At 49.0% G+C, this 25,422-nt stretch overlaps 2 protein-coding genes and 1 pseudogene across 2 annotated transcripts in view; 1 reads left to right on the forward strand and 2 right to left on the reverse strand.

Annotated features, from left to right (window-relative positions):
* Positions 1-403: 403 nt before the first annotated feature.
* SLC27A3 (solute carrier family 27 member 3) lies at positions 404-12,488 on the reverse strand. The gene is made up of 10 exons (XM_070951244.1): positions 12,014-12,488; positions 9,293-9,502; positions 8,066-8,224; positions 7,638-7,762; positions 6,426-6,620; positions 5,339-5,432; positions 4,550-4,748; positions 2,986-3,083; positions 2,017-2,147; positions 404-1,902 (listed from the first exon to the last, which is right to left on the reverse strand). Exons 1-10 carry the CDS (start codon positions 12,486-12,488, stop codon positions 1,726-1,728), a joined length of 1,863 nt encoding a protein of 620 aa, XP_070807345.1. The 3' UTR covers positions 404-1,725.
* Positions 12,489-14,659: 2,171 nt separating this feature from the next.
* On the forward strand, positions 14,660-15,230 carry LOC139322378 (splicing regulatory glutamine/lysine-rich protein 1-like; annotated as a pseudogene).
* Positions 15,231-16,228: 998 nt separating this feature from the next.
* The window catches only part of INTS3 (integrator complex subunit 3), a 31,988-nt gene continuing 22,794 nt past the window's right edge, over positions 16,229-25,422 (reverse strand). The window contains exons 22-30 of the mRNA XM_070950586.1: positions 24,436-24,504; positions 23,252-23,327; positions 22,853-22,966; positions 22,198-22,246; positions 21,598-21,765; positions 19,528-19,628; positions 18,025-18,097; positions 17,739-17,898; positions 16,229-16,909 (exon numbers count right to left, since the gene is read on the reverse strand). Coding sequence (XP_070806687.1) covers positions 16,832-16,909; positions 17,739-17,898; positions 18,025-18,097; positions 19,528-19,628; positions 21,598-21,765; positions 22,198-22,246; positions 22,853-22,966; positions 23,252-23,327; positions 24,436-24,504 — 888 coding nt within the window. The 3' untranslated portion in view covers positions 16,229-16,831. The remainder of the gene's footprint in view (positions 16,910-17,738; positions 17,899-18,024; positions 18,098-19,527; positions 19,629-21,597; positions 21,766-22,197; positions 22,247-22,852; positions 22,967-23,251; positions 23,328-24,435; positions 24,505-25,422) is intronic.

A 25,422-nucleotide genomic window follows, 5' to 3' on the forward strand; every position in this document is an offset into this window, starting at 1 on the left:
TATCTATTTATCTATCTATCTATATCTATCATCTATCTACCTATATCTATCATCTATCTATCATCTATCTAATTCTATTCTATTTATCATCTATCCTCTCTAATATCTATTTATTTATCTATCTATAATCTATTTATCTATCTATCTATTCTATATCATCTATCCTCTCTAATATCTATTTATCTATCTATATCTATAATCTATCTATTTTATCTACTATCTCTACTTTATCTGTTCTATTTATCATCTATCAATCCTATCTCTCTATCCATCTATCTATATCTTCTATCATCTGTCTATCTATCTATCTTATCCATCCATCCATCCACCCACACACAAACACAAAATAAGCAAGGCGAAAGAATGGAATAAACAGAATTTCCCAAGCAGGTTAATTTGACCATTTAATAGTAAAATGCACTTAGGTGAATATCTAGGACAGTGTTAACTTAAACTGGACAACTTTTAAGAGGCTTCAACTCCCAGAATTCCCCAGCCAGCCCCTTCTCGCCCTCAAGAACAAGAGCTAGCCTGTGAAGTTTTCTTATTCCATCAAAACACCCCAAAATAAAGTATGTTTTTTTTTAAAAAAAAAAAACCCCAATTTTGAAACAAAGATGGCTGGTTTAAAAGATCCGAATTCCACCCTGTTGGAATCAAAACCGATTCGCCCCCTCCGAGCCATCATGGTGAGCAGCTCCGGATACATTTATCCAGCCTGACCAGCAAGATTGCAAGAGGGGGGGGGAAAAAACTGGCCTTGCGAGGTAGGCCACCGATTGGGCTGGGGCGGAAGGAGAAATCAGGGGTTGCTTTAGTATCCAAGGTGCAAAAAAAAAACCTCTGGTAACAAATAAACCACGGGTAACCAATTTGAGAGTGGATTAAATATAAAAATCATGAGACATCCCTAAAAAAAACCCCAAAACAACCAGACCCTCTTAGCTTATTATTTGGGCATCAGTTTTCCCAGCCTTTAAAATGGGTGTATATACATATTCCAGTCTCCGGAGAGAAAATCCACCCAGCCCAGAGGGTGTTTGTGTCCTGAGTTGGGGGGGCCGATGGGGGTCAGTCGTAAAAGGAAGACGTTTCGATTTTAAAGACCTCGTAGAAAAAGAAATTAGAAAAAGTGGAGAATCCAGCCCCAAATCGTAAAAATCAGTTGCGTTACAAAAGGAAGACACTTCGTCCTGGTTGTGTGAGAATGGAGGTAGAGGGTTCAGGAAAGGAATACGGGCAGACCTCGAATTACGACGCTTAGCATCCCAACTTACGACCTAAGCTTACGATCCAGTTTCAAAGTTACGACCGCAGCCTCCTGATTTGCCTTTTTTTTTAAAACTAGAAACCGAGGTTTAAATTCCGGTTTCTGCCCTCCCCAAAACACCCCTTGTGGACAAGGGCTCACTTAATGACCGCAGAGTTCGTTTAACGACAGCCACAAAAAATGTCGTAAAATCAGTTCTGTTAGGGAAGGGAAGAGAGTCCTACGATGGAACAGGCGTCGTACGATGGAAATGGAATATATTTGATTTGTACACTGGCCCTTCTTGGCAAACGGCCTCAATTCCTGCCTCCGTTGTGGTCGTAAATCGAGGACTACCTGTAATGCACCGGGCTGAGGAAAAGGGGGCAATTTGGGCATGACTAAGCCCCCCCCCCAAACCAGGATTGCCCAGTGCCACAGAGTCGGGTTTTTTCACGGTGCTCGGACAGCGTCCGTTACAAACGTAGCTCTCCCGCGGCAATCTTTGTCCAGACATCCGGAGTTAGAGGGATGTAGGTCCTCGCGGTAATGTCCAGCACGAAAAGGGGGTCCGAGACCCGACCGGGATCAAATCCTTCCTCCACGAGACGGAACCGTTTCTGCTTGAAGGTTTCCGTCATTTCCAGCTGCTCCTGAGAAAAGTCAGGAGAAAGTCAGTCCATCGTGAACCAGATCTGGGTTGTTGTTGGCCTCCCTCGCAGGGCCGTTGTGAAACCAGAGAGAGAGAACTCGAACCCAAGACTTACCTGGAGACGCAGGAAGCGAGGCCAGGCGTACGGAGGAAGCAGCTCGGCCACGTGATGATAGATTTGAGGGCCATCGAATTTTGCGTCCGGCTGTAGCACCAAGGTGGCCATCCCTGCGCGGCCATCATGTCCTAGAAGGGAACGCAGCTAGTCCTTGACTTACGACCGTTCGTTTAGTGACCGAAGTTACAATGGCACTGAAAAAAGGGGACTTAGGAGTGGTTTTCGCGCTTACGACCATCACGTGGTCCAAATTCACACGCTTGGCCACTGACTCGTATTTATGACAGTGGCAGCGTCCCGGGATCACACGATCTCCTTTTGCAACCTTCCGACAATGGGCCTACCGAAGTCCAGAAACGGAGCTGTTTCCGGTCTCCGGAGGGCCTCCGGTGCCCGGGGAAGGCCGTTTTCACCCTCCTGGAGGCTCCAGGAAAGCCTCTGGAGCCTGGGGAGGATGAAAAACAGGCCTACCGGAAGTCCAGAAATGGGCCCATTGCCGGCCTCCAGAGGGCCTCGAGTGCCTGGGAGAAGCCATTTTCTCCCTCTTGGAGGCTCAAGAAAAGCCTCTGGAGCCTGGGGAGGGCAAGAAACGGGCCTACCGGAAGTACCGGAAGTCTGGAAACGGGCCCATTGCCGGCCTCCGGTGCCCGGGGGAGGCAGTTTTTGCCCTCCTGGAGGCTTGAGAAAAGCCTCCAGAGCCTGGGGAGGGCAAAAACACCCCCCCCAAGTGGTGCAGGAGGCAGAGTAGGCCACACCCCCATGGCCACGCCCACACAGCAATCGGGCAGCAAACCAGTCATTTAAATTTTTCAATCCCACCCCTGATAATAATAGTTAGCGACGGCTGCCCCATTCAAGCATTTTCCGTCCAAGAATGCAAGAAATTTGAGTTTTTTGCAGAACTGGAAAGAACGGGCCCGAAAGTTGGAGATAATTTTTTTTTTCCCTGATTTTCCCAACTCTTACCTGGGACTGTCACGCCGTAAACCATGACCTCCCGCAAATTCTCCAGCATGTTCAGAGTCTCCCCGACTTCTGTGGTGGCCACATTTTCGCCTTTCCAACTACGGGGGGAAAGAAACCAAAAACGGTGGGAAATCGGAGAAGATCCTTTTGCAAAGCCAGGAGTGAAGAATTTGCAAAATTAAAAAAAAATAAAAGAAAAAAAAATATCGGCTCGGAGTTCGGGAACGACTGGAGCGGTTTTGAGGTTTTTCTCGCATTGCGTTTGGCTGTCAAAAGCCAGCTGGTGTTGCCTGGCTGATTGATTTAATTTTTTTTTTAAAAATGGAAAGTTTGGGGCTTGGTCCACTTTTTTTTTTTTTTTTTTTTTGAAGGATAGAAAGTCTTTGGGGCTATTTTTTTTTAAAACAAATTGAATCACATTAAATTCCTGGGAAAGTTTTCTTTAGGGAAGGGCGCCCTCGTGTGGCCAATGGGGAATATGATGCAAGGCGGGAATCGAAAGGATATTTCAGCATATTTTTACGTATCTCTATCTATTTATCTATCTACCTATCATCTATCTCTCTATCATCTCTCTATCATCTATCTATCTATCTACCTATCATCTCTCTCTATCATCTATCATCTATCAAATCTATCATCTCTATCTTTATTTCTCTATCATCTCTATTATCTATCTATCATTATCTATCTCTATCATCTATTATTTATCTACCTATCATCTATCATCTCTGTATCATCTATCAACTCTATCTATCATCTCTCTATCATCTATTATCTCTATCATTATCTATCTCTATCATCTATCATTTATCTATAATCTCTCTACTCTATCATCTATCTCTATCATCTCTCTCAAATCTATCTATCTATCTCTATCTCTCTCTATTTATCATCTATCTCTCTATCATCTCTCTCAAATCTCTCTCTCTCTCTCTCTATTTATTATCTATCTATCTATCTATCTATCTATCTATCTATCTATCTATCTATCGCCCTCCCTAGGCCCTAGATCGCAAAGCCCCTCATCCCTGCCCAGCATGGGAAACCTGAGCCGTCTGTTCCAGAGAGCCTGAATCATCCAATTTCCAATTCAGTAGCTCAATTCTAGTACAGATCATATGATCAAAATTCAAACACTTTGGCAACTGACTCATTATTTATGACGGTTTGCGGAGATCAGGGGAATCTCCCTTTGTGACCTTCTGACGAGCAAAGTCGACGGGGAAGTCAGGCTCACTTAACCACTGTGCTAACAGCTGCAGCGATTCACTTAGCAAGACAGGTCGTAAAAATGGGGCAAAACTCATAAGCCATGCCTCACTTAGCAGCATCAATGTTGGGCTCCACTGTGGTCATAGGTCAAGGACTACCAACTGTGGTCGTAAGGCTACCTGTGAATCCTCTGCAGAACTGACTGCAGTGGAAATTCACACTCCCTCCCCTAATCGTAATTGCTCCGAGGTGTTGCTACACCTTCGACTGCAGTGAGCAGTTGCCTAGCCTTGTTTTCGGGGAGCCAGAGACAGGATTCGCACCCAGCTCGAGCGGAAAACCAGCCTACCGGTAGGTGTCTCCTGTACGGTCCCAAAAGCTGATAAACCCTTTGGCGTCTTGCACCATCAAGTCCCCGGAGTTAAAATAGATGTCTCCGTCGGCGAAGACACCGCGTAGCAACTTCGCCTCGCTCAGCTCACGTCCGCCTGCGTATCCAAGGAAGGGGTTACGAGACGTCACCGGAGAAATCAGGAGTCCCGGTTCCCCTGCGGGAAGAAAAACCGCAGAGTTCAGTCCCCGAGTTACAACTGTTCCTTTCATAAAAAAATATTGTTAAATTTATTGGGACGCCCATCTTCCCGCAAGGTAACTCCCGGTGGTTTTACGATATTAAACGGTTTAGCGACCGTCGGACATTACGATGTCACTGAAAAAGTGACTTTCAACCGGACCTCAACTTATGACCGTCGCCATGTCAGGCGATCCAAATTCAGAAACCCTAACAACCGGCGTGTATTTCAGTCCTGGGGGTTGTGTGCTCACCAATTTACACCCTTCCAACCGGCTTCTTTTCAAGCCAAGCCGATGGGGAAAGCCAGATTCATTTAATGACCGCACAGTTGGCTTAAAACACTGCCGTGATTCATTTAGCAAGCGCAGCAAAACAAGGTCGTGAAATTGGCCGGGATTCAATGCCCAACGACCGCAATTGGGAGCAAGGCGACTAAGCCGTGGGAACTCTGCTCCCAATTGCAGTCGTTAAGCCAAGGACTGCTTGTAACTCACTGGAAAACAAGGCGGAAAGGAAGGGTGATGGAAGATATGCCCCCCCCCCAAAAAAAGCTCCCTCGGTCACCTGTGTCCACGCGCTGGCACCGGCCGGTGGCCTCGTCTCTTAGCGGACCTCCTTGGACAGCGTCGAAACGAACCAACTCGAAGGGACTGAAGCACTGAAGGGTGAAAGAATTCACGACACAATTTTAAAAGGAAGATTTCTCTTTGCGGTCTTTCATTTAACGAACACCGTGCACAAATATTTGAGCTCTTCTGCTTCTTTTTATTTATTTTTTTTATCCAGTACCCCTCTTTTACAACCATTTTTACTTCTGAGTTGCAAGATCTTTTGGTGACCAATAAAAAACAGGGATCCTTTATAACGAAGGACTGTGAAGCTTTATTTTCACTTCATGTTTGATGGCTCCCCTTTGGCTCCTGAATCTATCCTGGGAAAGCAAAGATAGGAACCTAAACAATTAAAACGAAAACAAACCCTTGATAAAGTACTTTCGGGTTTGAATTTATATTTACCAACAAAGAAATAAAAGTCTGCCTTTGTCTAGATTGTCTAGGTTTCTCCTCAATATTTTTCTTCACTTGGGTGTGAACTGAGTGGCCATATAAATTACTTTACTTCGCTTCGCTTCACTTTAATTTGCTTCACTTCGCTTTTCCTTTCCCTTCTGTTATTATTTAGATATTTATTTATTTACCTATTTATTTATTAAACTTAAAGGCTGCCCATGTCCTCGTCAAGCGACTCTGGCTGGCTGAATTAATAACTAGGGATGTATTAAATTATTTGTTTAATAAATACAGTACATATAAGTCGGATAGTGTGAGTGGTGCGGTGGCCTAGAGGTGGAGCTCTTGCCTCACAATTAGGAGGCTGTGAGTTTGATCCTAGGTAGAGGCAGATATTTCTCTCTCTGGGCACGTTGAGAATATATCTGCTGAATATAACTCCGCACTGGTGACAGGAAAGGCATCCGGCCAGTAAAACACTCAGCTCCATTCAGTTGCCCAGACTCCACCCCAATGCAAGGGATTATGGGGTCGTTAAAAGGAGATGACGATATAAGTCAGATAGTGGTAAGGCAACTCTGAGGGATAGCCTGAATCTGCCAACATGCCCCCCCCTTTTCCAGGAATGTCGCGATGCCCACCTTATAAATCCAGGAGCCGCGCCCCACAGCCCCCACAGTGCTGGTGTAGTTGAAGAGGGTGGCGTTCCCTTCAGTCATGCCGTACGTTTCCACCACTTTGATGTTTCCGAATCGGCGGAGGAATTCGCGCCAAACGTCCGGCCGCATCCCGCTGCCCACGGCCATGCGCAAGGAATGCTCCCGATCAGCTGGGCTCTGCGGGAAAGAAGAGGGAACACGGTGGCACAAAACAGGGGCCGGCTTCTTTGCAAGTTTGAAATGGGGATGACCAACAAAGAGGGAGACCTTTGCTTTGCTGGGAAATTATCCCGTTTTGGAAGACCGGAGAGGGCGCCTTTGCGGTCGCCAAATGTTGGCAGGAATTGTTCTGGGTTTGGTTGCCGGTGGCTCGGGAGGGTTTTTTTTTTTTTTATAAGGGAGGGGGACAATGCTGAGGAAGGGGCGCCTCTCCCACCCAGCACGATGCAGAAGAAAAGCAGCCTGTTTATTTATTTATTAAATTTATATACTGTCTGCCTCACTATCCAAAGCGACTCTGGGGTGGCTTACGATAAAATCTTAAAAGATGAAAAAATGAATGAAAATGAACCGTTTTGCTCAGCAACCTGGCACTCCACAATATGAAAGAAGCCCCCTTTCGGCTTTGTAGCAGCCTTAGCTTCTCAACTTGGTAGTACAGTGGTTTAAGGCACCCTGTTATTAAGCTGGTTATTAAGACCAGCTGCCTGCAATTACTGCAGGGTTCGAATCTCGCAAGGCTCAAGGTTGACTCAGCCTTCCATCCTTTCTAAGGTAGGTAAATTGAGGACCCAGTTGTGGGGGCAATAAGCTGACTTTGTATAAATATACAAAAGGATGAAAGCTATTGCTTAACGCATTGTAAGCCGCCCTGAGTCTTCGGAGAAGGGCGGCATATAAATCAAAATTTAAAAAAAAAAAAAAACTTTATTCAGAAATTAAAACAGAAATTGGGGTGGGGGGTGGGGTTTTAATTCAGGAAGTTACTAAGGCAGAAATCTGACTGGTGGCTTAGGGAGGGAGGAAAAAGTGAATCAGAATGACAGTGAATGAATGAATGAATGGTGAATAAATAATATCCACTTTTATTCAAATAATAATAAAGGTGGGGAAATGGCAGAAATACCCAGCCGTAATACCAGGGGTGGCCACCAGAGGGAGACATATACAGGCCCACCTTTTTTCTGCACTTACCTGAGGCTGGTTGACCAGGTAGCGGCAAAGCTCCCCAATATATTGGAAGACGGTCACCCCATGAGTCCGACAGTCCGGCCAAAACTGGCTGGCTGAGAATTTTTTCTTCAGCACGCAGGTGGCCCCTGGCAAGAAACGTCAAGCTGTTTTTTTTTTTCCCCCTTTTCCCAAGAAAGCTAAGCAAAGTTTCTAGTCCTCATGGCTTAGGAAGCCCTCTTTTCATTCTTCCCCCCTCAGCTGCCAGGGAGGTTCGGCTCCTTAAACTCTTAGCGGTATTGATGGTCGTCTTTGTGACGGAAAGGGAATCCCTCGGCTGGGAAGCAGGACCGCAACATTGGAGCCTCCAAAGCCAAGAGCAATCTACCCCGAATTCTTGAGGTGAGAAAGAGCAAGGGAGGGCCTGGCCTGATGGCTCAGATAGAACCTACCCAGCCCAAACGAGCCCAGGATGCCCAAAAGGCTGCCAGACATGTGATACAAAGGCAGGGTCAGGTAGATGACGTCCGAGCTGCAGGCCCCCACCAGCTTGTAAAACCCCAGGCAGAGGATGGTCTTCAGGTGGCTGACCCGGGCGGCCTTCGGGAGGCCTGGAGAGAAGGAAGGAAGGAAGGAAACAGGGAGGAAGGGAAGGGAGGGAAAAGGAAGGAAAGGAAGAGAGAAGACAGGAAGGGAAGGGAGGAAAGGGAAGGAAAGGAAGAGAGAAGACAAGAAGGGAAGGGAAGGGAAAGGAAAGGGAGGGAAAGGGAAGGGAAGGGAGGAAAGGAAAGGAAAGAAGGAAAGGAAGATAGAAGAAGGGAAGGGAAGGAAAGGAAAGGAAAGGAAGATAGAAGAAGGGAAGGAAAGAAGGAAAGGAAAGGAAAGAAAAGGAAGATAGAAGAAGGGAAGGGAAGGGAAGGGAAGGGAAGGAAGATAGAAGAAGGGAAGGAAAGGAAGATAAAAGAAGGGAAGGAAGATAGAAGAAGGAAAGGAAAGGAAAGGAAAGGAAAGGAAAGGAAAGGAAAGGAAAGGAAAGGAAAGGAAGATAGAAGAAGGGAAGGGAAAGGAAGGGAAGGGAAGGGAAGGGAAGGGAGGAGCGGATGGGATGGGAAGATATGGGATGGGAAGGGAAGGGAAAAGGAAAGGAAAGGAAAGGAGGAAGGGAAAGGAAAGAAGGAAAAGGAAGGGAAGGAGGGAGGAAGGAAGGAAGGAAAGGAAAGGAGAAGAGAGGGAAAAAGGAAAGGAAAGAGAAAAGGGGGGAAAGGGAAAAGGGAAAAGGAAAGGAAAGAGGAATGAAAAAAGGAAAGGGATGGAAGGAAGGAAAGAAGGAAGGAAAAAGGAAAGGAAAAAGAAAAGGAAAAGAGGGAACGAAAGGAAAGAAAAAAAGGAGGGAGGGAGGGAGGGAGGGAAGAAAAGGGAAGACAAGGAACAAAAGGGTGTCACATTGTTAAAAACACCGATTGCTACATTTTATTTGTGTTATGAATTCAATGCACAACTTGGTCTTCAAGTAGCAAACGAAAGCAAGGAAACGGTGTCACAACTGTTGCGAAAAGATGCGACTTTAGACTTCCTGCTGCCTTCCACACACACACACACACACACACACACACACACCCTGACTCCCTCCCCCCCCCAGAAACCTCCGCCTCCCCCCTCCCAACTGCCTCGCCCCTCACCTGTCGTGCCGGAGGTGAAGATGTACAGGCAGGTGTCCATCAGGTGTCGCGGAGTGGAGAGCTCGTAAGGCAGGGGCTCTTCGGAGGCTTCCTCCAGGAGATCCTCCAGGCTGATCACGCCCGGTGGATAGGGCCCCTTCCCCATCACCCAGACCCCAATGCCCATCTCCTTCAGGCTGGGGAGAATGGGCTCCACGGATCCGAACAGTTCTGCAAAGATATGGGAGATTGGGGGGGGGGAGTTCAGTTCCTGAGATGACTTTGGGTGTCTCTCGTTCTTTCTCCTCAGCCTGGTCTACTTTGCAGGGTTGTTGTGATGAGAGGGGAAGAAGAAAGAGCAGGAAGGAGAAGACAAAAGTGCCTCCTGGCACAAAGGTCCCATCATCCCCTGCCTCTCATCCTCTCTCTCCACCCCTCCCCTATGCCAGCCTTGGGATCCATGCCCCCAGCCCCATCATCCCCTGCCTACTCTGCTGAAGGCCACATGTGGTAGGAATGCCCCAGCCCATCTTCCCCAGCCCCATCCTCCTCTGCTCAGGGCCACACGTGGGAGGGACTCCCCAGCCCATCCTCCCTCCCTCCAGAGGCATGGGAGGCATGCCCCTGGCCTCTCATCCCCAGGCCCATCATCCCCTGCCTCCTCTGCTAAGGGTCACGCGTGGGAGGGATGGCCCGGCCTCTAATCTGCAAACCCATCATCGTAGTCCCATCCTCCCCAGCCTAGACCCCCCCCCCGGAAGGGACTCCCCAGCCCATCATGCTCCCCTGCCTCCTCCGCTCAGGGTCACGTGTGGGAGGGATGCCCCGGCCTCTAATCTGCAGCCCATCATCATAGTCCCACTCCCATCCTCCCCAGCCCAGCCCAGCCCCCTTCCCCGCCCCGCATGGAAGGGACTCCCCAGCCCATCATCCTCCCCTGCTCAGGGTCCCGCGTGGGAGGGATGCCCGGGCCTCTAATCTGCAAGCCCATCATCCTAGGCCCCTCCTCTCCTGCTCAGAGCCCCCACCCCTGCATGGAAGGGACTCCCCAGCCCATCATGCTCCTCTGATGGATGCCCCGGCCTCTAATCTGCAGCCCATCATCATAGTCCCACTCCCATCCTCCCCAGCCCATCATCCTCCCCTGCCTCCTCCGCCCGGGGTCCCGCGTGGGAGGGATGCCCGGGCCTCTAATCTGCAAGCCCATCATCCTAGCCCCCTCCTCAGAGCCCCCACCCCCGCATGGAAGGGACTCCCCAGCCCATCATGCTCCTCTGCTCAGGGTCAAGTGTGGGAGGGATGCCCTGGCCTCTAATCTGCAAGCCCATCATCCTAGCCCCCTCCTCAGAGCCCCCACCCCCGCCTGGAAGGGACTCCCCAGCCCATCATCCTCCCCTGCCTCCTCCGCTCAGGGTCCCGCGTGGGAGGGATGCCCGGGCCTCTAATCTGCAAGCCCATCATCCTAGCCCCCTCCTCCCCTGCTCAGAGCCCCCACCCCTGCATGGAAGGGACTCCCCAGCCCATCATGCTCCTCTGAGGGATGCCCCGGCCTCTAATCTGCAAGCCCATCCTCATAGTCCCACTCCCATCCTCCCCAGCCCATCATCCTCCTCCGCTCGGGGTCCCGCGTGGGAGGGATGCCCGGGCCTCTAATCTGCAAGCCCATCATCCTAGCCCCCTCCTCAGAGCCCCCACCCCCGCATGGAAGGGACTCCCCAGCCCATCATGCTCCTCTGCTCAGGGTCAAGTGTGGGAGGGATGCCCTGGCCTCTAATCTGCAGCCCATCCTCATAGTCCCATCCTCCCCAGCCGAGACCCCCCCTGGAAGGGACTCCCCGGCCCATCATCCTCCCCCTGCGTCCTCCGCCCGGGGTCCCGCGTGGGAGGGATGCCCGGGCCTCTAATCTGCAGCCCATCATCATAGTCCCATCCTCCCCAGCCGAGACCCCCCCCTGGAAGGGACTCCCCAGCCCATCATCCTCCCCTGCCTCCTCCGCCCGGGGTCCCGCGTGGGAGGGATGCCCCGGCCTCTAATCTGCAAGCCCATCATCCTAGCCCCCTCCTCCCCTGCTCAGAGCCCCCACCCCTGCATGGAAGGGACTCCCCAGCCCATCATGCTCCTCTGAGGGATGCCCCGGCCTCTAATCTGCAAGCCCATCCTCATAGTCCCACTCCCATCCTCCCCAGCCCATCATCCTCCTCCGCTCGGGGTCCCGCGTGGGAGGGATGCCCGGGCCTCTAATCTGCAAGCCCATCATCCTAGCCCCCTCCTCAGAGCCCCCACCCCCGCATGGAAGGGACTCCCCAGCCCATCATGCTCCTCTGCTCAGGGTCAAGTGTGGGAGGGATGCCCTGGCCTCTAATCTGCAAGCCCATCATCCTAGCCCCCTCCTCAGAGCCCCCACCCCCCGCCTGGAAGGGACTCCCCAGCCCATCATCCTCCCCTGCCTCCTCCGCTCAGGGTCCCGCGTGGGAGGGATGCCCGGGCCTCTAATCTGCAAGCCCATCATCCTAGCCCCCTCCTCCCCTGCTCAGAGCCCCCACCCCTGCATGGAAGGGACTCCCCAGCCCATCATGCTCCTCTGAGGGATGCCCCGGCCTCTAATCTGCAAGCCCATCCTCATAGTCCCACTCCCATCCTCCCCAGCCCATCCTCCTCCTCCGCTCGGGGTCCCGCGTGGGAGGGATGCCCGGGCCTCTAATCTGCAAGCCCATCATCCCGGCCCCCTCCTCCGCTCTCACCGTGGGTGGCGAGGAGGGCGCGGGCCCGGCAGGCGCGCAGGCAGTGGAGGAGGGCGGCGGGGCGCAGCGCGGTGCCCAGGAAGGCCGGCCGGGCTCCCAGCTTGGCCAGCCCGATCCAGGCCCAGACGAAGAAGGGCTCGTTGCCGGCCAGCAGCGCCGCCGTCCGCCCGCCCAGCCCCGCCGCCCGCAGCGCCTGGCCCAGCCGGTTGCTCTCGCGCTCCGCCCGCCCGTAGGTGAAGCTCCGGCCCTCGAAGCGCAGGAAGGGCCGGCCGGAGCCCCCCGACGCCCCCGCCGCCAGCCGCCCCCAGCGCTGCGCCACGCTGCCCCGCTCCAGCAGCGCCAGCCGCCCGCCCAGCGCCAGCGCCCGGCCCACGAAAGCCAGGTCCGCCCGCGCGGGGGAGCCCAGCAGCCCCAGTAACCCCAGTAACCCCAGGGCCAGCAGCCCCAGCAGCAGCAGAGCCAGCCCCAGCGCCATGGGGGCTGCAGGAGGGAAACCCCCCACCCCACCCCTCCGTGGGCTCAGCCCAAAGCCCGCAAGGACCGCCCGCCTGCGGGGATGTGCGCGCACGGCAGCGCGCAAAGACTGTGCGCCTCTGTGCAAAGGGGAGGATTGTGTAAAGACGGGGTGGGGGTGGGGAGGGGAGGGGGTGGAGGGAGCTGACCCACGCACAACAACCCACCCACCCCGCTCTTTGGAAGCTTGGCACGCAAAAGTTTCCACCTTCGTTTCCAGAGAGGAGCGAGGGAGAGGGAATAAAAGAGAGAGAGAGAGAGAAAGTAAGAACGAAAGAAGGAGGAGGGAGGGAAGGAGGAGGGGGAGAGGAAAAAGAAGGGAAGACATGAGAAAAGAGGGAGGGAGGGAGGAAGAGGAAAAGGAGGAGGAGGAAGGAAAAAGAATCGGAGAGTGAGAGACAAAGGCAGGAGGGAGAGAAAGGGAAGGAGAGAAAGAGGGAGGGAAGGAAGAGAGAGGAAAGGAGAAAGAAAGAGAATGAGAAAAGAGGGAGAAAGGAAAAGGATGAGAAAGAAGGAAAAAGAACGGAGGATGAGAGAAAAAGGCAGGAGGGAGAAAGGAAAGAAGGAGAGAAAGAGGGAGGGAAGGAAGAGGGAGGAAAGGAGAAAGAAAGAATGAGAAAGAGAATGAGAAAAGAGGGAGGGAGAAAGAGGAAAAGGAGGAGAAAGAAGGAAAAAGAATTGGAGGATGAGAGAAAAAGGCAGGAGGGAGAAAGGAAAGGAGGGAGAAAAGGAAAGAATGAGAAAGAGGGAGGGAAGGAAGAAAGGAAAGGAGAAAGAAAGAATAAGAGAAAGAGGTGAGAAAAGGAGAGAGAAGAGAAAGAATGAAAGGAGGGGAAAGAAGAATGAAAGAGAATGAGAAAATGGAGGAAGAGGGAAAGAATGAGAAGGAAAGAATCAGAGAAAAGGGCAGGAGGGAAAAGAATGAGGGAGAAAGGGAAAGAGAAAGAGGGAGGGAAGGAGAAAGGGAAGGGAGGAGAATGAGAGAAAGGGAGGAGGGAGAAGAGAATGAGGGAGAAAGATGGAAAGAATGAAAGAGAATAAGAGAAAGAGGGAGGAGAGGGGAAGGGAAGGGAGAAAAGGAGAAAGGGAAAGAATGAGAATGAAAGAGAAAGGGAGAGAGAATATAGAAAGAAAGGAGAATGAGGAGGGAGGAGAGAAGGGAGAAAAGAAAGGAGAAAGAGGGATGGAAGGAATGAGAGGAACTTGGTACCCCCTCCCAAGAAGAGACACCCCCCCTCGAGATGCCCAAAGCCTCAATTGCATCCCATCCCCAAGGAGATGCCCCCAAACCGGCCTTGTACCCCACAAGAACTCTCCCCAACCAGGATCCTAACTAACCCAGGATCGACACAAGCTGTGGTTTGTTTGGAACCTTGGCTGATCAATCCTGCCCCCCACTTTTGCAAACCAGAACGAGCCCAACGGGCATCTCCCAGCCACCCCCACCCCAAAAAAGACAAAACGAAGCTTCCCTATTGCCAGGCTCACGCGATTTCACCGCGATTAACCCCCGATTAGCCTGCTAATCCCTGCTTAAGGCGTGCCAAAACAAAAAAATAATAATGAGAGGAATTAATGGTTTCCTGGCCTAAACTTTCCCCTAATTTTGCAAAGGGGGACTGCTGAAATTTCAAATTCCCGGATCTTTTTCTCCCACTCCTGCAACAGAGCCTGGCAAGGTCCCCAATCCCCTATGAATTGCAGATGTGGACACACAAAAAACGCACAACGTGGAGAAAGAGTTGGCAAACAAAGCAGCCTTGTGCGTTTGCCCTTCGGCCGCAAGACAAGGAAGAGCCAGAAATCCTGCAAAACAAGAACAAACAAAAAAAAAAACCTTTTCCTTCGAAGCTTGGGGGAGAAAAAAATCCAGTTTTGTTTTTAAAAAAAATTCAGATTTGGGTGGGGGGAAAAAACAGCTTCTGGGTCCAAGAACAAGAAGCTTTAAAAGGATGGTTGGTTAGCTAAATTGGTTCCCCCCCCCACTCCGGAAAGGGACTTACGACCGGTCCTCGCACTTACAACCATAGTAGCATCCTTAGTAGCTGGGGGGGGGGGGCTTTGGACTGGAGTTGGAATTTCTTAACTCTTGCTTTCTGGTCCAGGAAATGTTCTGCCTTCCAACAGGACTGAATGTTCTGTGCAAGTGAGCTTCGATTGGTCCCCGGAGAGAGATCTGGCAAAGGAAATATTGGAAGGGGCGGGGTAATTTAGGGGTAGACTGCTTCGGGTGCTAGGGGTTGGACTCCGTTGAACTCGGCTACTAAGATACAGAGAAAGGGAGAGAAAGAAAGAAAGAAAGGAAAGAAGAGTGAGCGAGAAAAAGAGAAAGAGGAGAGAAAAAGTGAAAGAGAGAGAAAGAAAGAGGGAAGGAGAGTGAAAGAGAAAGGAGAGAAAAAGTGAAAGGGAGTGAAAGAGAAAGAGAGAGAAAGGAAAGAAGAGTGAAAGAGAAAAAGAGAAAGAGAAAAAGTGAAAGACAGAGAAAGAAAGTAAGAGGGAAGGAGAGTGAAAGAGAAAGGAGAGAAAAAGTGAAAGGGAGTGAAAGAAAGGAAAGAAGAGTGAAAGAGAAAAAGAAAAAGTGAAAGAGAGAGAAAGGAAGTAAGAGGGAAAGAGTGAAAGAGAAAGGAGAGAAAAGGTGAAAGGGAGTGAAAGAGAAAGAAAGGAAAGAAGAGTGAAAGAGAAAGAAAGAGGAGAGAAAAAGTGAAAGAGAGAAAGAAAGTAAGAGGGAAGGAGAGTGAAAGAGAAAGGAGAGAAAAAGTGAAGGAGTGAAAGAGAAAAAGAGGGAGAGACAGAAAGGGAAGAAGAGAGAAAGAGGAAAGTGAAAGAGGGAGAGAAAAAGACAAAGAAAGAAAGAGGAAAGGAGAAGAGGGAAAGAGGAAGCAAAAGAGAAAGGAAAGAGTGAAAGAGGAAAGAGAAAGGGGAGAGAAAAAGTGAAAGAGGGAGAGACAGGAAGGGAAGAAGAGCGAAAGGAGAGAAAGTGAAAAGAATGAAAGAGAAAAAGAGACAAAAAGGTGGGAAGGAGAAGAGTGAAAGAGAAAGGGGAAAAAAGAAAGGAAGGGAAGAAGAGTGAAAGAAAGAGGGAGAGAAAAAAGAGGAAAGAGAAAGGGGAGAGAAAAAGTGAAAGAGAAAGAGGGAGAGACAGGAAGGGAAGAAGAGCGAAAGGAGAGAAAGTGAAAATGAAAGAGAGGGAGAGAAAAAGAGACAAAGGAGGAGGAAAGGAGAAGAGAGAAAGAGAGAGAAAAAGAGAAAAAGAGAGGGAAGGAGAGAAATAGACAGATGACAAAATAATTCTGATACCACCAAGCAAAAGTCAAAAGGATATTTGGGGGGGGGAAAACCCCACAAAAGAACATCGCAACCCCCAGATGGAGCCCAGCCCGCTCCCTAAAAACACACAAAACAGCAGCTTTTACACATACACACAAAAAAAAAACACACCCCCAAATTGCCAGATTTTATTATCTTTCCCCCCCCCACTCCCTGCCCCCCCCAAAAAAAACCCGCTTAAAAAGTCCTCGTTTTCTGCCGGAGGTTTCAAAACGGAAGGACGGTTTTATTTCGTTCCTCAAGTTTTTGGTCCTTCCATACTCCCAACGGATTTTGGAAAAAAGGGGGGTGGGAGACGAGGAGGAGGAAGGCTGTGAGAGGGGAGGGGGCTGCGATGGGGAGGGAGGGGGCCGGGAAATCACCTGGAAAGGGGGGGGGACCATTTGGCTGCTGGACCAAGCGAACGCAAGAATAAAATGCTTTTTATTGGAAGCCAACACAAGAGAAAGTCAGGCCTGGGGAGGGCAGTGGGGGGAGGAGAGCTCCCCAGCACTCCTCCTCCCCCTCCCCAAAAATGAAGCCCCCCCCCCTTCCCCACTCCAAGTTTTCCTTGGGAGAAGCACCACTTGGAGATCACGGCAGTTCACAGATTTATTTACATCCCGAAAAAAAATTGCTTGATCTGGTTTGTGGATTTTGGCCTCCTTCCCTTCGTCGCTGCTGGTGCTGCCCCACAGCTGGGGGGCGGGGGTGAGGGGGCACAGCAATGGTGGAGCAACCCCCCCCGCCCGCCCCGAGGACCCACCGCCGGGGGGGGGGAACAACATCCCTCCGCAGCCTCGTCCGTCCGTCCTCCGGCAGTTGTGTCCGCCTGGCCGGATCTGATTCGATCTGGGGGGTCGGGGGGGGCGCGTGGCTGGGCAGTCCCTTGCCCCCAAGGGCGGCAGCTTTGAGGGGGTGGGTGAGGAGATGGCCCAGAGGTGGGTCCCCGCCATCGGGACACCCCCCCCCACAGCCACCGCGCCCCCCCCCCACCGCTCAGTCGCTGTCTGAGCCGACAGCCGAGGATCCTTTCCGCTTTCGCTTGGTGGGTTTCGGTTTGGCGTCTTCCTCTTCCTGGAGGGAGGGGGAAAGAGAAGGAGGGGGGGAATAAACCTAGATGGAAGGGGAGGGGGTGTCTCTGTGGGTGGGTCACTCTGCAGCCCCCCCCCCAAAAAAATCTCAGCTTCACAAGGAGAAGAACGACAGGGCAAATTGGATAGGACAATCTCCTCTCCTGCTGTCTGTCTATTGATTTGTCTTCTAATCCTTCTTTCTTTCTTTCTTCCTTTCCTACCTGCCTACCTTCCCTCCTTCTATCCCTCCATCTCTTCTCTATTCCTTCCTTCCTTCTTTCTTTTCTTCCCTCTCCCTTCCTTTCTTCCTTCCTCCTTCCCTCCCTCCCTCCTCTATTCCTTCTTTCCTTTCTTCCTTTCCTACCTACCTCTTCCCTCCTTCTGTCCCTCTATCTCTTCTCTCTTCCTTCCTTCTTTCCTTTTCCTTCCATTACTTCCTTGCCTCCTTCACTTTCATTATCAACCCTGTTTTCTCCTTCCTTCCTTTCCTTTTTCCCTCTCCCTTTCTTCCTTCCTCCTTCCTTCTCTCTTCCTTCCTTTCCTTTCTCCTCCATTACTTTCTTGCCTCCTTCACTTTATCAACCCTGTTTTCAGCTTCCTTCCTTCCTTCCCTTCCTTCTGTCCATCTCTTCTCCCCCCCTTCCCTTCCCATCCTTCTATTCCTTCCTTTCCTCCTCCCCCTCTTTTCCGAGGGTCTTTGGAGTTCCCAGCACCAAAGGCTGAAGCCCTTCCCATTTCCTTCTCCCCCCCATCCCTCCCCACCAGCCCCTCCTCCCTGCTCTCTTCAGGTAGGTGCCCCTGCTGGCCCCCCCCACGTGCCCCCCACTCACCGAGGCGCTGCTGGAGGCCGACTCCTCCTCGTTGTTGGGGGGCTGCTGGGCCGCGTTCTTCCGGCTGCGGGGGCTGGAGAGGGCCGCCTTCCGTCGGCTCTTGGGCAGCTTGCTGGACGAGTCTTCGTACTCCTCGGCCAGGGAGAAGAGGTCGCTGAACCTTTTTGGGGTGAAAGTGGGGGGGGGGAGAGAGAGAGAGAGAAAAGGGTCGTGGGGGTGAGGCCTTCCCCAGAGTTTCTGCCTGCCCCCCCACCCCACCCAAAAAACCCCTCCGGCTCTTACTCACTTCATTTTGTGGGCTTCGTCACAGCTGCACTGGACGTGCTGCAAAGACTGAAGGATTGGGGGCTGGCTGAAAACTGGAAGGAAAAAAGGGGGGGGTCGTGAGAAGGGAGGGGGGGCTTAGAATGTGGTCCTTGGGGAAAGTGGGGGGGTCATTAAAAAAAAGTGGGGGGTCATTGGAAGAGCAACTAGGACGACGGAGGGCCTGGAGACGAAAACAGGCGAAGAAAGAAAAGTTGCAGGATTTGAGTTTGGGCCAGTCTAGAGAAGAGAAGGGGATTAAGGGGGGAGATGATGGGGGGGGGGGTTTCCCAATATTTTGGGGTGGGGGGGCTGCCCCAAAGAGGAGTGGGGGTGGGGTCACCCTGTCCTCCAAAGATGAAGGGGGTCAATCTATTATTCTCTCTTGTCTTCTGGTTCTGAAGACGGAAGAAGAAGAGGAAGGAACAGATGGAAACGCATGAAGGAGAGAAGCCGGCTTAGAAAATAAGGAGGAGTTTCCTGACAGGGAGGACGATTTCACCAGTGGAACTGCCCGCCACCGGAAGTTGTGGGCGCTCCATCACTGGAGATTTGGACAAGCTGCTTGTCTGAAGCGGTAGAGGGGTCCTTCTGCTGGAGTAGAAGGATGGACTAGAAGACCTCCAAGGTCCCTTCCAACTATGCTTCTTTTTTTTGTTTGTTATTTTATTCTTGTCATTCTGCTATTCCTTTTCTTTCCTTCCTTCCCTCCCTCCTTCTTACTTCCTTCCCATCCACCTATTTATCTATCTAGTCTCCTTCCTTCATTCCTCCCTCCCTCCCCCATCCACCTATTTATCTTATTGAACCATCTTCCTTCCTTCCTTCTTCCCTCCTTCCTTCCTTTCCCTCCTTTCCCTCCTTCCTTCTTCCCTCCCTCCCTCCTTCTCTTTCTCCTTCCCTCCTTCTTTCCTTCCCTCCTTCCTTCCCTCCTTCCTTCCTTCTTCCCTCCTTCCTTCCTTTCCCTCCTTCCTTCTTCCCTCCCTCCCTCCCTCTCTTCCTCCTTCCCACCTTCCTTCCTTCCCTCCTTCCTTCCCTCCCTCCCTCTCTTCCTCCTACCCTCCTTCCTTCCTTCCCTCCTTCCTTCCTTCCCTCCCTCCTTCCCTCCTTCCTCCTTCCCTCCCTCCTTCTCTTCCTCCTTCCATCTTTCCTTCTTCCCTCCCTCCCTCCTTCTCTTCCTCCTACCCTCCTTCCTTCCTTCCCTCCCTCCCTTCCCCATCACTGGAGGCTTTTAAGAAGAGACTGGGCATCCTTTTGTCTGAAATGTCATCGCAGTGGGGTTGGACTACAAGACCTCCAAGGCCCCTTCCAACTCTATTCTGGTTTGAGTATCGATTGGAGAGGCATTGGGGTGTCCCTGCCATGAACCCCTCTTTTTTCCAGGGGGAGGGAAAGGGTAGGATTGCAGAAACCCTCTCCCCCCCAGAACAGCATCTGCCTCCCCAAAACCCCAAAGCCTGTACGTGCCCCCCCAGCCACGACCTACAGCTCTGCTTGGTGTTGGTCAGATTCAGGCGGAGGTTATCCAGATGTTCCAGAATCTGCTCCAAGGTCAGCTGGGCAAGTTTGCTGCTGGAGCTGCGGAGGCTGAGAGCAGAGGGAGAGGAGGGGGGGTGGTTAGGGGCACCTGGGAAGCGCCTCCCCACCCCCCCCCACCCCTTTTCAAAGGGTTAAAAAGTTTTGGTATTTCCCCCCCCCCTCTTCTTTGCATCCCTCCTCCCCCCTTCCTGGCTTTCTGGATTCTTGTTTAGAGAGAGAGAGAGAGAGAGATGTGATTTTAGGAAAGAAAAAGAAAAGCAAGGGAACAAAATAGTAAGCAAAAAAGGGGGCAAAAAAACCCCCAAGATTAAATATACATAGATGATGAGAGGGGGCTGGGAGGATAGATATAGACAGATAAAGATGATCGATGATAGATAACAGATAGAAAGGAAGATGGAAAGAAAGAAGAAAAAAAGAAGGAAGGAAAGGAAAGGAAAGGAAAGGAAAGGAAAGGAAAGGAAAGGAAAGGAAAGGAAAGGAAGGGAGGGAAGGAGGAAGAAAAAAGAGAAGGAAAAAACAAAAGAAAGAGAAAGAAAGAAAGAAAAAGAGAAAGAGGGAGGGAGAGTAGGTAGGTAGGTAGGAAGGAAAGAAGGAAGGAAGGGGAAGAGGAGGAAAAGGGAAAGGGAAAAAGTTATAACATTGCTTCTAATAGTAAGTAAGTGACAATACTAGAAAGAAAAAGAGAGAGAAAGAGGGAGGGAGAGTAGGTAGGTAGGAAGGAAGGAAGGAAGGGGAAGAGGAGGAAAAGGAAAAGGGAAAAAGTTATAACATTGCTTCTAATAGTAAGTGACAATACTAGAAAGAAAAAGAGAGAGAAAGAGGGAGGGAGAGTAGGTAGGTAGGTAGGAAGGAAGGAAGGAAGGAAGGAAGGAAGGAAGGAAGGAAGGAAGGAAGGAAGGAAGGGGAAGAGGAGGAAAAGGGAATGGGAAAAAGTTATAAAATTGCTTCTAATAGTAAGTAAGTGACAATACTAGAAAGAAAAAGAGAAGAGAAAAAAAGGCAATTTTTGCCCCACTGGAAAATAAACATTTACCAGTAGAGGTCCCTGCTGCTCTTTAAAAACTTTTAAATCTTTAAAAATTAAAAAAATAGATAGATGATAGATATAGATAGATGACATACATACATACATACAGAGAGAGATGAGATGAGATAGAGATATAGACAGATAGATGATGGTAGATAGAGTGATATAGATATATAAAGATATATAAATAAATTTAAAAATGCCAGATTCTAAGTTTAAAATTTTATTGATATAGATAGATGATAGAGATCTAGATGGATAGATGATAGATAGAAATGATAGATAGATAGATAGATAGATAGATAGATAGATAGATAGATAGATAGATAGATAGATATAGATAGTAGGTAGGTAGGTAGGTAGGTAGATGATAGAGTAATATAGATATATAAAGATATATAAATAAATTTTAAAATGCCAGATTCTAAGTTTAAAATGTTATTAATAGAGATAGATAGTTAAGTAGGAATAATAGATGGATGGATAGATAGAGTGATATAGATATATAAAGATACATAAATAAATTAAAAAATGCCAGATTTTAAGTTTAAAATGTTATTAATAGAGATAGATAGCTAAGTAGGAATAATAGATAGATGGATGGATGGATAGAGTAATATAGATATATAAAGATACATAAATAAATTAAAAAATGCCAGATTCTAAATTTAAAATGTTATTGATAGAGATAGATAGCTAGATAGAAATAATGGATGGATGGATGGATGGATGGATGGATGGATGGATGGATGGATAGATAGATAGATAGATAGATAGATAGATAGATAGATGATAGTAGATAGAGTGATATAGATATATAAAGATATATAAATCAATTTTAAAATGCCAGATTCTAAGTTTCAAATGTTATTGATAGAGAATGATAAGATGATAGAGAGATATTATAATATATCTCTATTACAATACTAGAGACAGAGATATATAATTAAATTTTAAACGGCCTCTGCCTCTTCCCCGCCATCTCACCTCTGGCGTTTCCGGGGGAGGCTGTTATTCTTGATCAGGAGGGATTTGATGTGCTCAATCAGGTGATTCTCGTGTTTGATGCACCAGTGCCGGAGGATGCTGGTGGTGAACTGGTCATCCGGGTGACACGGCCGGCTCAGCACCATTTTCACCATTTCTTCCGTCGGCCTGCGGGAAAAGCAAAAGCTTTAATGAGAGTTTCCAGACCCCCCAAGGAGACAAGCAAAGGGGGATGGATGGGGGGGGGGGGAAGGTAAAAAAAATGTTGGCAATTTGGACTTCAACTCCCAGAATCCCCCCAACCCAGGAAGGGAGGGAGGGAGGGAGAGGGAGGGGGAGGGAGGGAGGAAGGGAGAGAGAGAGAGAGAGAGAGAGAGAGAGAGAGAGAGAGAGAGAGAGAGAGAGAGAAAGAAAGAAAGAAAGAAAGAAAGAAAGAAAGAAAGAAAGAAAGAAAGACAGACAGACAGACTATAGTAAGTCGAACACTAGTTAGACAAGAAAAAAGTCTCAATTCTGCTAGGAAAGAAACAGATTATTTGCCGCTGTTTCTCTCCGGCTGCAGGAAGAAATAGCACCAAACAAATCATTTTAAATACGTACTTTTCCCTTCTCAGTTGCAAAAGTAAGCAGGACAGAGCCTCGGGGTGTTCTGTAAAGGCAAAAAAAAAAAAAAGCAATTTTTAATTTAGCAAAAAGCAATTTTTTTCCCTTAATTTTTAATCCATGCACAGCCCTATCCAGGCCAAGTCAAAAGCTGTGGAAATATTTTTATTTTTTTCTGGCTTCTTGAAAGCAAATGAATAAAAATAAATAAATAAACCTGTATACAGAAAAAAAAACAGGTCAGGAAAGAGGAACTGAATTTAAATCCTCGAGAGGTTCATTTTATCTACACACATGCAGGAGGTCCTCGCCTTACGACTGTAACCGAGCTTGGGGTGACGGTCGCAAGTCGAGGAAGGAAGGCATCAAACAACCGGATTTTGCAACGTTTTTTTAAAAAATTTGCAAACGCCACCATCATTAAGCCAATCCGATTTTCCCCCAATGCGTATAATAATAATAATAATAATTATTATTATTATTATTATTATTATTATTATTATTATTATTATTATTATTATTTTGGCAGAAGTCGGAAGCCAACACTAGAAACTGTCCAAAAAAAAAGGTTGCAAATTTAATATTTTTTTTTTCCCCTCCCCTTTGCTGGGCCGGAGATTGGCGGCCCTCGGGCATCCGTAAGAGAGCTCACCTTTGTACTTGAGGTGCTGAAGGATGGGGATGATGGTTTCTAGGGGAATGTTGTGTGCCAGAAAAAGCTGCCAGGTGCAATATTGCTCAAAGGTTTCCCACTCCAAGCTCTGAACTGGAGGGAGAAAAGGGGGGGAAAAAAAAAGAAACAGAAAGGAAGCCGAGTTTTATAAAGACACAATTCAACACAAAACACCATAATCCCCACCTCCCGTGTGCTGACCCCGGCACCCGACAGGATCTTGGCCCCACCCTTCCTGGGCCAAGGAGGGACCGCAGAGGATTCTGGGAGTTGAAATCCAAACGGGTGACATCAATCTCATCCTTGGCCGAGATCGCTCCCGCCGGCCACTTGGGAAAAAAAGCCAATGCCATTCCGGATAGCCGCGATTCAACTCACTCAGAATATTAAGGACCGAATCTTTCCGGAACATCACTAAATTCCCCATCATGACGTGACACACCAGTTCCTGGAGCTGAAAGAAAGAAAGGAAGAAAAAGGAAGGAAGGAAGGGAGAGAGAGAGAGAGAGAGAGAGAGAGAGAGAGAGAGAGAGAGAGAGAGAAAGGAAGGAAGGAAGAAGAAAGGAAGGAAGGAGAAAGAAAGAAAAGAAAGAAAGAAAGAAAGAAAGAAAGAAAGGAAGGAAGGAAGGAAGGAAGGAAGGAAGAAAGAAAGGAAGGAATAGAAAGAAGGAAGGAAAGGAAGGAAGGAAGGAAAGGAGAAAGAAAGAAAGAAAGAAAAAGGAAGGAAGGAAGGAAGGAAGGAAGGAAAAGAAAGGAAGGAAGGAATAGAAGGAAGGAAGGAAAGAAAGAAAGAAAGAAAGAAAGAAAGAAAGAAAGAAAGAAAGAAAGAAAGAAAGAAAGAAAGAAAAAGAAAGGAAGGAAGGAAGGAAGGAAGGAATAGAAAGAAGGAAGGAAGGGAGAGAGAGAGAGAGAGAAAGAGAAAGAGAGAAAAAGAAAGAAAGAAAGAAAGAAAGAAAGAAAGAAAAAGAAAGGAAGGAAGGAAGGAATAGAAAGAAGGAAGGAAGGAAGGAAGGGAGAGAGAGAGAGAGAGAAAGAGAAAGAGAGAAAAAGAAAGAAAGAAAGAAAGAAAGAAAGAAAGAAAGAAAGAAAAAGGAAGGAAGGAAGGAAGGAAGGAAGGAAGAAAGAAAGAAAAAGAAAGGAAGGAAGGAAGGAGGGAGAAAGAAAGGAAGAAAGGAAGGAAGGAAGGAGAAGAAAGAAAGAAAGAAAGAAAGAAAGAAAGAAAGAAAGAAAGAAAGAAAAAGGAAGGAAGGAAGGAATAGAAAGAGAAAGGAAGGAAGGAAAGGAAGGAAGAAAAAGAAAGAGAGAGAGAGAAAGAAAGAAAGAAAGAAAGAAAGAAAGAAAGAAAGAAAGAAAGAAAGAAAGAAAGAAAGAAAGAAAGAAAATGCACCAGGGGTGACAAGGAAGCCAAGGCAGGATGGGTTTTGTAGTGTTTAAATCAACAGCCTGGTTTTCCACCCCTTGGCTTCGTTGTCCCTGCCCGGTTTGGGATGAAGGTCTCCTCTTTGGGGGAGCAGGGGGTCTCCCTCTCTTCTTTTCCGGTTGTGGGTCTGTGTGGATCTTACCTGCGCCGAGTCGATGACGGCGACAATCATGTTTAACAGCTCCCCACTTCGGAGGGTCTCGTCGGGGAACTGGGAGGGAAGAGAAGGGGAAGGAGGGAGAATGAGAGCGGAGACCACCAAGGCTCTTGATGGGGGGGGGGAAGGAAATAAGAAATAAGTCTTCCATTGTAGAAAAATTCTGTATTTTGGGGGGCAGGGAGGGAGGGAGGGGGGACGATTCTGTTCCCTGGTTTTGGAGACAAAAGGATGTTTTATTTGCTTAAGAGGAGGAGGAAGAGGAAGGAGGAGATGAAGGAAGAGGAGGAGGAAGGCAAAAAATGGAGGAGGGGAAAGAAGATGGCCAGGGAAAGCAAGAGGAAGGGAGGGAGGGGCAGGAGGACAAGGACTAGGAGGAGGAGGAAGGAAAGAAGAAGGAGGAAGAGGAGGAAGAAGGAAGGAAGAAGGAAAAGGAGATGGAAGAAGGAAGAAAGGAAGAGGAGGAGGAGGAGGAGAAAAGAAGAAAAGGAGGAAAGGAGGAGGAGGAGAAAAGGAGAAGGAGAAAGGAAAGGAAGGGAGGAAGAGGGAAGAAAGAAGGAAAAGAAAGAGGAGAAGGAAGGAAGGAAGGAAGGAGGAGAAAGAGGAGGAAGAGGGAAGGAAGAAGGAAAAGAAAGAGGAGAAGGAAGGAAGGAAGGAGGAGAAAGAGGAGGAAGAGGGAAGAAAGAAGGAAAAGAGAGGAGAAGGAAGGAAGGAAGGAGGAGGAGAAAGAGGAGGAAGAGGGAAGGAAGAAGGAAAAGGAGATGGAAGAAGGAAGATAGGAGGAGGAAGAAGAGGCGAAAAGGAAAAGGAGAAGGAGAAAGGAAAGAAGGGGAAGGAAGAAGGAAAAGAAGGAGGAGGAAGAGGAAGAAGGAGGAAGGAAGGAAAGAAGGAAGGAAGGGGCAAGAGGAGGAGAAAGGAAAGAAGGAGGAGGAAGAGGAGGAAAAGGGAAGGAAGAAGGAAAAGGAGATGGAA

The sequence above is a fragment of the Pituophis catenifer genome, unplaced genomic scaffold, assembly GCF_029215685.1.
Source record: "Pituophis catenifer annectens isolate HBS135680 unplaced genomic scaffold, rPitCat1.0.hap2 SCAF_10, whole genome shotgun sequence".
Taxonomy (NCBI): Eukaryota; Metazoa; Chordata; class Lepidosauria; order Squamata; family Colubridae; genus Pituophis; species Pituophis catenifer.